The 13688-nt window shown below is 40.5% G+C and overlaps 1 protein-coding gene across 1 annotated transcript; it reads right to left on the reverse strand.

Moving 5' to 3' along the window:
• Positions 1 to 17: 17 nt before the first annotated feature.
• On the reverse strand, positions 18 to 4937 carry LOC128451047 (uncharacterized). The gene is made up of 6 exons (XM_053434812.1): positions 4606 to 4937; positions 3281 to 4161; positions 1975 to 2129; positions 1651 to 1742; positions 1334 to 1433; positions 18 to 581 (listed from the first exon to the last, which is right to left on the reverse strand). The coding sequence occupies exons 2-6, from the start codon at positions 4157 to 4159 to the stop codon at positions 452 to 454; spliced, it is 1356 nt and encodes a 451-aa protein (XP_053290787.1). The 5' UTR covers positions 4160 to 4161; positions 4606 to 4937; the 3' UTR covers positions 18 to 451.
• Between the last annotated feature and the right edge of the window lie 8751 nt (positions 4938 to 13688).

Consider the following 13688-nt stretch of genomic DNA (forward strand, 5'->3'; position numbering starts at 1 on the left):
ATCTACAGAAACAGGTGCTTCATGAGGCAAGAATTCAACAAGAACATACACGTGCTCAGTCAATCAAATCCTGAACCAACCTTAACGGTAAATACTTCTGTACGAGACAAGGAAACAAGTATACAAATAGTCAAATGTCAAAAGTACAAACATAACCAAACACACTTTAAAACAGGCTTAGTTTGAAATCTAATAAAAAATAGGCAGACATTTAAGATACTTCAAACGTTCAAGTGCTTGTTCTGCAGCTCAAGTTCCCAACAACCCTTAAAACATGCATAGATTTTTATATAAAAGAACATGCAAAAACAGGAAAATATGACAAACAAAAACTACACACCATATATAAAACTACAGAAGAAAAACAGTGCAAACATTGATGTGAGGCCCTTTTTGTAACTGAGTCCAGCGCTTTAGTTTCGAGGTTAAGTGCAATCTGCCCCATCAGTTCTCAGTGGAACAGGCTCCTTTCAAAGATTTTGGGGATGTTGGCAAAGCGCTTGTATGTGTTTGAGTTTTTTTGCTGCCATTCGCAGAGGGACATTCTTGGGTTCATGTTTCCAAAGCGTCTCTGGTAGTTCCTGAAAGTAAGCACAGATACGGAGCAGTGTCTTCATAATGTTTTATATCACGTTTTTTGTGCTATCTTTATTCAAGAGCGAGGTCTGAGATAAGGACTTATTTATTTCAAGTTCAGATCTTGTTATGCTTTCACTCACAATCCTGCACTTGCACTCAAACAATCCAACTTGCTCTGCTTGAGCTCAAACTGCACCTGCACTTTAGCTCTTCTCCTCTTGCTCAAACGGTTTCTGTACGCACGTAAAACATCTGCTCCGGGATTTCTCTTGGATTTCCATGCAAATGTAAAAAATAAACTATAAATCCTCAATATCACCACCTCATCCCCCCCTTCATCCTCTACCTTTTCAAACATTATAAACTGAGCCGTGGTGATGTAGCAAACAAATACTCTAGATCTTCTTCACTGATATTTTCAAACGCTAATGTACTCTGCTTCAATATAAATCCCGTATTTGTTGGCTTAACAGCATGAATAACATTTCCCATTATGTGTTTGGCCTTTCCCGCGAGTATTTCAGCGAATCACTATGCATTTCATTAGTCACATCTTGAGGATAAGAGTGATATCAAATTGCAAAGACATACCCAGTCTATATATATATTATAAGTATATATATATGGGTTAGTCGGGTTCATACACTCCCACAGCTTTATTTACACACATAGCTAATGTGAAATCAATAAGTCCTGCTCTGAAACCAACAAAAATCTGTTTTAAATTGAGAGAAGCCCAGTGAGAGTGATGTACCTCCGTGTGAGGTCAGAGGGATGCTGCCATGGTCTGCCATTACCCCCACTTGTCCTTTCAGCCACATGGGTGATGAGGTTGAAGAGCTCAGTCATGACGTCTAGAGAAAGCACAACATGATTTAGTAATAAAACTTTACATTGACTGACATTCTACAAAATAGTAGTGAGGTAGGGCAACTTCAAGAACGTGAGACAACAAAAGATAGTATAGACTTTATGCAACCATTGGTGCGTCTGTACTGCAATGCTATATTATCCAATTAGAGACTGCGTCTGTGAGGTTGTGTCAGCTTTTGGCACAGCTCAGGTTCATACCTTGAGTTGTTGGATGCTCTTCCATGTGTTTGGTGACAGAGTGCACATAGCTCTGCTTTTTACACTCCCAGTCCACCCCCATGTCCACGAGCCTGAAAAAGGATATTTCTTTATCAGCCGTCTTAACTGCAGTCAACCATACAAGACATGTCATGCTTCAGAAAGCAGTGTACGAGTACAGTGAAAGCAAAACCATGCTCAATTAGATGGTCCTGTAACCTCTCCTTGAAAGGCAATGATTTGACACTATTATAAAGGATAAACAAAGTTCCAGTGTTTAACATGGTCATACAGCTCCACCTAGAGGTGAAACCATCATAGTACCTTTTTCTTTTGCCACTGACGACAGATCTGTTACTGTGGAAGTCTTTCAGCTCCGGTACAGAAGGTGCTGTAGTTTTACTCCTGCTGGTGGAGCTGCTGGAGGTGGAGCGGCTACTGGTGGTGCTCTGCCTGAGAGCCACCACAACTGATTTCACCTTGAGAACGCAGATGCTGATATGTGTGAACATACAATATTTACACTTCATCCTGTAAATCATGAACTCAGTAAACAGCAGGGTTTTCCCTCCCAATATGATACTTCGCCAAAGCAATTGAAAATGAATAGAAAACTAAACTGAGAGATTTCTACCACTCTGTCAAGAGAAGAAACTGAATGGGCCCCTGTATAAGACAGTGGTCACACTGGGTGGGTGTGTAGCACCTGACTGCCTCACTGATCTGCTGCGTCTGTTGTCAACACAGGGAGGTATGACTATTGTAATTTCCTAATAAAGGTAAAGCTATGTACTCAACTGTCAGGACACGTCAGTATGAAGCCGAGCATCTTCCGGTCCCGCATGAACGATACAAAACTTGTCAAAACTAAGGAATGGATTCAGAAAACAGAAACGCTGGCATGCTTTTAATTTGAAACAGGTACAGGAATTGTTAAATATTTTAGTTTTTGAACATATGACAGCTAGACATTGTTCGAGAAGTGTTGGAAATGGGTTTGTGTCAGACAGATGTGGTTCACAGAGAAAATGATCTTTCACCTGCGTTTTAATGTTTATCTTTTGAATTTAAGTCACGAACATAAATGGTTGCAACACTTTCTGCAGCACTCCAACGTTTCTGTTGACCAAATCCATTATTTTGCTTAATAAAAAGTGGGTTTGATTGTGAAATATTTGCAGGAGCGGAAGATGTATGCCCTAATACTGTATGGTACTGGTTTTTATTTGAGTACACACAACTACTTTTATAAAAGGAAATATCATATCATATTCATATCATGTCATATTTAATAACATATTTTAAAGTCAAAGCCTATATGTAAAAACATTGTACAGCAGTAGCAGCTCCTCTGCAGAACATATTGTTGAACTGAGAAGCTACATATTGTGCATTGAACAGTTTAACTTATTTAAGAATTTCAAATTAGTTTCGAACAGCTTTTGCTGGGATTTTTGAAATATTGTAATAACAATGGTCCAGAATTGTGTAGAAATAGTCATATTACATAAATACCCCAGACAACCCCCTCTCAAAGCCTGCACAGTACATAAGCCCACCAGAGAAACCCTGAACAAACATTTCCACATAATCAGAAAGAAGAGGAGTTAGTACAACTGATGTGACTCACCTGTACTTGTGGAGATAAAGTGGCTTCATAACTGGTGTCAGTTGACTGGACAGTGGCTGTGTCTCTTATAAATGTGGCCTGACTGTCATAGACAGGCTCCGTCACACTGTGCTGCAACTCCTCCGTCACCTTTCTGCTCTGCTCACTACCTGCACTCAACTTCACTGTGACACTGTGGCACATCGATGACTCAAACATGGGGCGACCAATCGTCCACACCTCTTCAGAGTCACCTTCTAACGACTCCAGTTGTGGCTCGAGTGTAAAGGAAATGTGCCGGCTAGATAGCGCAGCTTGTTCAGATGAACTTTCAGGATGGCACACATCCCATGGCTCTCTAACTTCATCAGTCCAATGCTGGGGGCTGGAAGTAGCTCTAGGCAGCGGAGTGTGTCCTGACTGAGGGGAGATTTTTGCTCTTTTGTGAAACATTGAGAAGTAGCCATCATCATCCTCCTCATCTGATACATTCAGATACTGTTCTGTCTTCAGCCCCCCTCGTCCATCCTCCACCTGTTCTGCCTGAGAAACTCCATCACTTGTCCATGTGGAGCTTAACATTGGCTTCTTATGAAATGTGTCACTACTTCTGCGGCTGACCACATTTTCGGATAATACGCCCACGCCAACCGGTTTGAGGCACAAGATGTTGTCGACGTCGCAGTCAAATGTGGATACTTCATTTAAAAAAAAACTCTCACTGTTAGTAACAGCCCTATTATCAACCCTAGGCCCTGACGAGGAGCCATATTCCACCTGGACAGAGTGCAAGGGGACAGTGAGTGGGGGGCTGCAGTGATCGGTGAAAGAGTTGGATATGGCTGGAGTAAGCCTCCTGAAAACTGTGCTCCTGAAGGCTCCTTTCATGCTTTCATCCATGTCTGTCGGAACACACACACACACACACACAGTTAAATACAACAACTAAATCAATATAATGCAAAATAACGAATTGATAAAAAAAATAAAATGATACAACAGAAACAACAAATGATACAACAGAAACATGACCACATGAGTCAGGAGTTGACCCACACAAACTAGTTTAACTTCTCAAACTCCTATTGCTTAAAACAACTTGATAAAACATTAAAAACGGATTGTCTCAACGCAGCACATTTATCTGGATAATATAAATGAAGATGAGCTTTTAAATGTGTTCTAAAACAATGTCGCCACTAACAGAGATCAAAATTCAAACGCTTGCATTAGCTTAAATTCAGTGCTACAACACCAGTTGGCAAACACAACGTGCACTGCGGCGCAAACTTTAAGCGCACATGGTGACATTCGAAATGGACTCAAGTTTTAAAGTTATGACTCACCTCGTAGGTCAGATAAGTTCTCTCGTTTTCACATAACCGCCTCAGTTAGCTGAAGCCATCGATCCATACACTCGGAACAGGTGGTTCACTTTGAACGGTGAAGTCATTGAACTCTTAAACACGGAGGGCGAGCGTCACAATGTAGCTAAAGTTAGCTCAGCTTTCTGCAATAACGTGGGAAACGCTCCGTTAACGTCCCGGAATATTTGCGCTAAAGTCGCGGGTGATCCGAACGTGAAGCGCAGACGGTGTCAGCTGCCTGGATGTAATATCAGGGTGTAACAGAAGGGAAAGGCGAGTCAAGAGAGAAGAGCAAACTCCGCCAACACAGAGGAGTCACGGTCGATGTGAAACAAGAGGATCTGCCGCCAAACTTAGTTCCACCTGCACTTACCGCTTCCTGGAGGCAGGTGTCATGTCCATAGATATGGTCATGTCACAGGCACGTGCACAGACATTTTGGGGGGCAGGTGCTAGAACCCCCAAAAAGGGCTCCCATCGCCAAAATGATTTATGAAATTAAAAATAATAATAAATACATAAAAATACAGTAGGTTATTTTAAAGGTATACATTTATTTTTGTTAACAAACTAACTCAAATTATCAATTTGAGTAAATAAATGAGTAACAGGCAAAAACAGACAAAACAAGGCCATATTGAATAACCAAATAATATGTTAGGGTTAGGGTTAGGTTTAGTGATGTGATGGGCTCCTCTGGACCAGGTAGGGTTACTGATTCTCCCTCATTTGTTGTACAAGTTGATGGCCTGATCCAAGATAAAAGAGAGCTGCTACCCTGAGCTGCTTGCTGCAGTTCCCCGTCCTTCTGCTTTTGGAGTCTCTCTTTTCTTGGCATTATGCTGCAAATTTTATAAATGAGATAAATCAATGTTGTGCATAATTATCAAGAGTGACTTACATATCTCTATAAAGCTGACAACACAGTATACACATTTTGTTGTTTTCTGACAGAGTTGAAGCATAAGCAGCATTACACTAGTAATATACCACAATTTACCTCACCAGACTGTCATGTAGCTCAACTTAAGACCTACCTTTCATTTCAATAATAATAACAAAACTAGTGAACTTGTCTAATTTGTAGAACAGTAAAACTGCCCTTTAAATTATCTGTCTGTCTGTCTGTCTGTCTGTCTGTCTGTATGTATCTCTCTCCACCTCTGTCTTCGGTAAACATGACAAACGTCAGTAAACAGCTGGACAAGGCTTTGAAATCATAGAGTTTTTTGTTTGTTTATTTTTTAGGAAACGTCGGACAAGTTGCGATGTAAAATTTTTATTGGCGCGAATGTTGTGGTTAATTTATCACCAAACAACGTCGGGGGATTTCACAAACACCGTCATTACCTGTTTGTCTGATGCTGCGGGCAGTGTTGTGCAAGTTCACACCTCTCATGAACTAGTTCAAAGTTCAGTTCATACACGTAAACATGAATAGTTCACGTTCATAGTTCACCATTTAAATTCTGAACTAGTTCATAGTTCAGTTCATTTCATAGTTTTAAGGTGGAGAGTGAGAATGAAAGACTTAACTTGTTAAAGCAAACCTTATCCATCACTACCCCTTGCCTTTACTGTCGAAATATTTATCAGACAGTGTGTAAAAATCCCTCTCTGCTTTCTCTTGCTATCTGTATATGAGACCGAGAGCTGTTGTGTTGCAGGTATGGCCTGCCCCTTTAAGGAAAGTTTGTAGTGTGTGACGTAGTGCACCTGGGTATTGTGGGAAAAGACGCTAAAAGTGTGTGTATAACGAGAATTGACCGAGCACCAAGAGGTGATGCGAGTGTTGCTCCTGCTGTATATCCGAGAAATAAAGTGGCCGCATTCCAAGTAAAGAAACATCTGCTCCTCCTTATTCACGGACCGGTCCGGACGGCTGGTTACCGGCCAGACAGCGAGCCAAGATAACCAGTGACAGGGGCGGCGACATAGGAGACTGATTTATCATGACGTGACACATGCAATGTAAAACAATACATTAACGTCTTACCATCATCCTCTAACCCCGGGACGCAACAGAGGTAGAAGCGCTGCGAAAAGCGGTCCGCCTCCTTTCCTCGCCCATGTTAAATACTTGGGTAGTTCGCACCGGAAGCGTAGTGCCGGGAAGCACCGGGACGCCGCAGACACACACAAACACACACACAATCTCCTGTGGGGGGCAGGCGGCTACAGGCTTGCAGGTCAGTCACCTGTGAAGACCAGCATAATTTACCCCTGAACCAGCGCAGAGAAAGGATGATGACGATGAAAAATTTAAAATTATAAAATTAAATAAAACAAAAATTAAATAAAATTAAATAAAATTAAATAAAATTAAATAAAATTAAATAAAATTAAATAAAATAAAGTTAAATTAAATATAAAAAAAAATTAAAATAAATTAAATGAAAAAAAAAAAAAAATGCGTGCGCATATCCTGCACAGAAGCCTACTGCGCACATCTTGTGCAGAAGCCTACTGCGCACTTCCTGCGCAGAAGTCCATTGCGCACATCCTGCGCAGAAGCCCATTGAATTGCGGGAGCATTTTTTTATTTTTTTTATTTTAAATTTAATTTTTTCCTGTTTTTATATGCAATTAATATACATTTACATAGTGTAAGACATTTTGCAATTAATAGGAGAATTCTTACCAGTTTTAAGTGTTTAGTATATTGGCAGATAGAAGACGGGTGAGAGTGGTGTTTGATCCCAGGTCCGGTGTGTTGAAGAGCGAACGCTTTACCGACTAGGCCACAAAGCCTGATGATTACCATGAGGAATTAAGCATAAACACTTAAGAGAAAATATTTTCTACTTTACTACATATTTGACAGCCTTACTTAAAAGTTACTTTTATTTTTTTGGCTTTTAGATACTGGATGATTTAACATACTTTAAAAACCTATTGTTAGAGAATAACCCAGTACTTTTCAAACCTTGTCTTCGGATCTTACCAGAATCACAGTCTGCTGTGATGTCCTGAGGCTGCCCCCTGCTGGCTGCTGGGTTCCTCTGCTTCTCTAGCTTCTACTTTTAGTTTCCTGTTGTGTTTCTAATAATTATTAATGTTGGTGACATTTCCTTGATAAATGGGTGGAGGTTTTATTACCTCTGCTAAGGAGGTTATGTTCTCTGATTTGTGAGTCAACAGGTTTATGTAATAAACTACTGGACCAATAACCACACAACTTGGTAGAAGGAAGCTGCATGGATCAGAGATGAACCATACGACTCTGTTGAGCTCTACTGAGTGCCAGTCTAGTGAATGAATCTGGAATCTTCTCTCAAAAAACATTCCCCCCCCCCCCATAGGGTGTGTAGTGTGAAGCTAATGAGGTGTTTTAAAAAGATGTGATCGAAAACGTCAGAACAAGTGAAGCCAATTTATTTCACCATAAACAGAAAAAAAAATAAGGGAGTTTCATTTCACTTCACAACAGTTCCTCATAGAAGCATGATGCATACAAAAAGATGTATAAAAACCTACTCATTTTGGCAGCACAGTAGGGACATTTGCTGATATCACCACCCGTGGCTAGGGCCGGCCCTGGCACATTTTCAAACAATTCTCCACGAAAACTTATAATAAAATTATTTCTTTCTTCGTCGAAGTTGCTTGGACACACACACTCTAATCATACTCCTCAATGTCCCAGTTCCTCATCCAAACTGCATCTTATTCAAATTAAACACAATTTCAAGTACAAGCATTTCTCTGAGTGTAACTGCATTTTAAAGTTCATAAAACATACATTCAATTATTATGGTGTCTCTTTACTTCAAACATCTTAATACACATTATCACTCATAAAGAAATATAAACATTTAAAATATAGAACTATTGAACATTAGCTTATAACTGGTCTTCATAAGGCACAATAACAATAGATGACTTAATTACAGAGTCTGTGTGTATCGGAGCTGAACTACACACTGTAAAGTAAACAATTTACTATCGCGACCTATACAGGCAAATGTAGCCCCGCCCACCTAGTGGCGCGAGGGGCTCCCGCGTCACTGCCCAGCGGAGTTTCAAAGTTTTTACCAGTCAGTCAAAACAACATCACTATGTCTCAATGACACCCGTGGTGATCATGGGAAGCTTTAGGAGTGAGGTGACTCTCACCCACTACTAACCTGTAGAATACAGGATGAATGACGACACGGAGCATCCAGTTCATGATCCAGACCATAGGTATATATAAAGGCTAGATGTCTTCCGGCGGAGTCTAGAACGTCATCACAGGCGGCCATCTTGCCAGAGGGAAGCTTTCTGGAAGGATCTGTTGTACCTGAGGTAGGGTCAGTGGTCTGCACAAACGCTAATACTCTTATCTCGCTGAAATCTTGACAGATTTTCAAATGGTTTGGTTTCTTACAAACGGTATTAACGTGGTTAGAATTCTGGATGCTTGAACATGTTGAAATCGCAGCTTTTCTCTTCGAAAAATGACTTAATCGTGCAGCTTAGTTGTGTATCATGGCTAGGCTAGGCTAGTACCGAGTAATTTTACATTTATGGGAGAGGCAGAATTGTTCTTTCTTTTCAATATTACTTAAGTTGTACATGATTTAACTGAAGTTTCACATGATTTACGATTGGTTGGTTTGTTAAAAACATCTTACATTGTGATTTCTACAGGAAATTGTTGACTTTATTGCCAGTGAAGATGCCAGCCTTTTGTGCAGCCTACGGATGCTCCAATAGCCGTTGTCTCGAAACGAGAACCCGTGGGATCACCTTTCTACGGTGGCCCTGAGAGCTCAATGAACAGCAACTTAAGAAAACACATGCAAGTTGACAAAACACAAGCAAAGTAAGAAAACATCTTCATCACATTACAGAAACGCGCTGCAAATAGACAAACGCGCAGCAAATAGACAAACGCGCAGAAAGTAGAGGAGAAAACACAACGGAAGTGTTTCCAGAGGACAGCTAAAAGTGATGGACACTGCTGCCACAAAAACGTCCAATACACCATACAAATTCGGTTCCAAACAGGGTTCGGCCACCCGCGGCTCTGGAGCCGAACACGGCTCTTCGGCCCCTCTGCAGTGGCTGTACAGTACAGTGTTGTGCATATGTTTCGCGAACGCTGAACTTAACGAATCAGTTTTCATATTATTAACGTAACGATGAACGTGAGTGAACGTCACGTTAATTTTTTAAATCATCACCGTATCAGGCCATCATGAAATACCAGGAACGGGCGAGTGTGTGAGTGTGTGTGTCTGTGTGTGTGTGTGTTATTTTCATATGAAAACCCATGGTTATAATTATAATTATTCATAAGTATACATCTCTGTAAAGGGAGGGGATTTCAACATGCAGCATTTCTTCATGTACATGTGTAAAGGGAAATCTTGTACCTATTTTTAGAACATAATACTACTTTTTAGAACAAAACATAATTATTCATAACTATGCAGTGTCATAACTACATCTCTGACGTTTATAACAAACCAAACTGTTTAAAAATCGGTTGAAAATTGAGTAAGTTATAGTTAATTTAAAAGTACATGTTCCACTAACAACACAATGTTATGGGTGGGCGAGCAACCTCTGGCAAGCTGGCCGCCATGTGCGGACGTTCGACTCCGTTGGCCGGCCACGCGGACGAGACATCTAGCCTTTATATATATATCTATGATCCAGACTGCACCTGGCATGTGGGTGGACGTTACCCCCAAAGAGACGTACGGGGTGCCACTGCTCCCGTGCCAAACCTTCCACCTGAGTGCTGCTGTCATTTACTGATCTCTCTAATGAAACATAAACCCATGTGACTATCACATATATTATTAGGAATAATCTTAAATTACTGTTTTGGGCATACCCCATGTTCTGCCCCACAAATCCATACTTTGTTTAGCTATGCAACAGCGCCCCCTTGGGGAAGTTCAGGGATATATCATTACTAGAGGTCAAGGTGTAATTCCCCCGAAAGTGTTTCAAAGTTAGTTTATCTGCGACACAGCTATTTATAGACGTCAGCTATTCACATAAGTTGTGTTATTCTTCTGCAGGCTAACGCATCGTCTGTAAGTATTGTTGTCTACTAATTGTGTCCTTACAACCAGAGTGTTATTTTGTCACACAGTTTTATGTTTACAACGGCAGTTCGGCCGAGCGGCTATGCTAAGCTAGCGGGTAGCGCCGTGTCATTTAATATATACGAACTGCCGCGCGATGTAGCTCTTAGAGTCGCCGTGTGAAGCATTGAAGTAGCTCTTTGAGCCTCATTGTAATCTGTTATGTCCCATCTGAGGGACGCCCTAGGCAACCGCCTATGTCGCCTGTAGGAAAGACCGGCCCTGATTAAATGTTTACACAAGTTGGGGAAAGTTAAATCTTACAAAAGCCATTTTCACAGAATTTGTTTAGTTTGATCTGAACATAAGACCGGAAATCCTCTTCACACAGAGTGAAGACAAACGCAACCCTCTGCCCACAGCAGCAGCACAACCTGGAACTGATCAACGTGGATTTAAATAAACTGAGCCTGTGGATAAGACATTAAACAAACCGATGATGAGACACCATCATGTGTTCCACCTCCTTGCTGTCTCCTTTCTCCAACGCTTTTCTAAGTAGCTATCTCTCTGTTCTGTAGAGTTTCTTATTAAAATCACAGTGACATAAACAGAACTGTTTTTACTTGCATCATGACCCGTTGTTGTATTTCCAACTGTGAGACGCGTGATTATCTCCGCCATGAAAGGATGAATCAAAATCGACTGAGCCGATTTCCATGAGATACTATGGTGTATGGACCCACTCAAGGAAGAATCCATTACAACTTTGGAGCACATGTTGATTTGACTGCTCTACAATAAGGATTGAGTTAATAGTTTGCCCAGGTTATTTAATTAGGAACTGGTTGTCCTGGGGAAAAAGAGTTGACGACTCCCTTTAATCCAAAACACAAAAGAAAACCCAACTTGAACCTTTGAGCTGAGCTCGTCTGAAGCAGCTGCACAGGTTGAAGCTGTACGCTGACCTCAGCATCTTGCAAACCACACAATGCTGCTTGTGAGAAATGGCAGATCAGCCACAAACACACCGAGGAGAAATACACGTGCCATCCTCAGAGTGTGCAAACTGACAAATGAAAGCTTATTTCCTTGCCCCTGCTTACTTTCTGTCTTTGAACGCCCCGCGCACAAGAGCTGAATTTTCGCTTTTTCTCCTGCCCCCAAAACCCAATTGGATTTTCCTGTGAACTAGTTTGTCCTTATCACATTACCGTCTTACTCTTTCCTCTCTTTTGTTTTCTCTTTCTTTTTCTTTCATCTACATTCACCCAAATAATCTGTCTTTTGGTTTTTTTTTCTGCATAAACTAGTTTTTTCTGTCAGATTAGTGGTTCAAATGGGTGAAAATGAACCTGACCGTATAGTACGCAATAATCAAGTCTGTTGCTTTTCACCAACACGGCCAGCAGATGGGGCTGTGATTATTGGATACACTCGATAATAAGACTTTCTGAAATGAAACACATGCAGGAAAAAATGCATCATAACTTATAATTACTTCAGTTTCAAACAGAATAGATCTGACGTATAATTTTCAGATCTTAAATTGCAGGGATTTAATAAAGGCCAAATCCATCACTACTGAGCTTTTTCTTTAGGAAGAAAACATCAGTTGGACCTCATTTATATTCACGCTATTCAACTTTTTAAGCTGAAAATAGCAGCGTCAGAATTAGATTGATGTTCACCAGCTTGGAATATGGAGAACGGTGCAGATTTCATTCCTGCTCCCCGATTTGAACGCCTGTTCTCGTTCTATGTGACGTTGTTGAGTGGGTCCTGTGGGAACTGTGGAACTGACTGATATTCCCAGCATTAATAACCAGGATCAGACACAGCAAGCTCATGATTAATGCAGAATGGTAAATCAGTTAGAAGGATTGAGAGTGACTTAAACAAAATATCTCCAATATTAAGTAACTAAAAGTATCATACATTCTGAACAGAGTTTATTGTATTTGTCACAGCAGCAGCCCTACTGGTTCAGAAAGCAGAGGACCATGGGTAATATACAGCATTCAGTTGTGTTTAAGTTCAGGGAGTGGGACTCTAGTCAACAGATAGATAGGATTTGTTTTCTTATTCACATGACCCACTTACATTTCTATTTACATGACCCAATTGTACACCAAGGCAGAATGAATCACCACATGTGGCTGCAGAGGGCGCTGTTGCTCAGTAGAAGATACATAGTGTTCAGTGCAATTCAAATCTACGTCACAGTGAGTAGTTACAAACTGATACGTACTGATCGTACTAATACAAGAAATAAATACAGATGTTTTGTGGGGAAAAACAATATCAATGGTTAGTTAAATCATTTTCAAGTTGTACAGAAGTTTGAAGTTTGATCTTAATTAGCATGACTTTCCACACAACTAATATCTTTGACTTTCATGGAGAGAAACTTTTATCACAGCAGATCTCATAGATTTATATACAGACATACTTTTGCAGGAGATCAAACTGGAATGGCATGTGAGGTGGTACAAGCTGCATCAAGCTTCAACTAGCAAGCTAAGAGTTAAATGTTTGATTTCAAAATAAAAGCTTTTTAGTGTAGTATTCTTAACCACTTATGTAACACTGTTGTTGAAGTTGGGGTTAACCTGTTTCCATCGCCCCGGGGCTAAGTAGTTATGACTAGTAGTGACGGTGGTGGCTCATGTACTTTTGTGGAATCCTAAGAGTCAGTCAGGACATGCCTGTTTCATTATGCGTGCAGTCTTCCTGCTTAATATCATGTGTTAATAAAGTCCTTGTTAAAGGAGTCATGGCCTTTGGTGCAATCTTCTTATTGATTATTTGTATTGCATTTATTTCTAACAATAGGATATTTTGACAGATGGCACGACACTGTGGTGATGACATTTTACCCAGTGACTAAATTGATTACATCCATCCATTATATTATAAGTTCTCATTCTCTAAGGGTCGGGACGTGGCTTAAGTCATATTAATTACAAAATGTCAGGTTCCAGCATTTCTAATATGATGATTTAATTATTTTCCATGTCATCCTGTATATGAGACTTG

The sequence above is a fragment of the Pleuronectes platessa genome, chromosome 11 (genome assembly GCF_947347685.1).
Source record: "Pleuronectes platessa chromosome 11, fPlePla1.1, whole genome shotgun sequence".
Taxonomy (NCBI): domain Eukaryota; kingdom Metazoa; phylum Chordata; class Actinopteri; order Pleuronectiformes; family Pleuronectidae; genus Pleuronectes; species Pleuronectes platessa.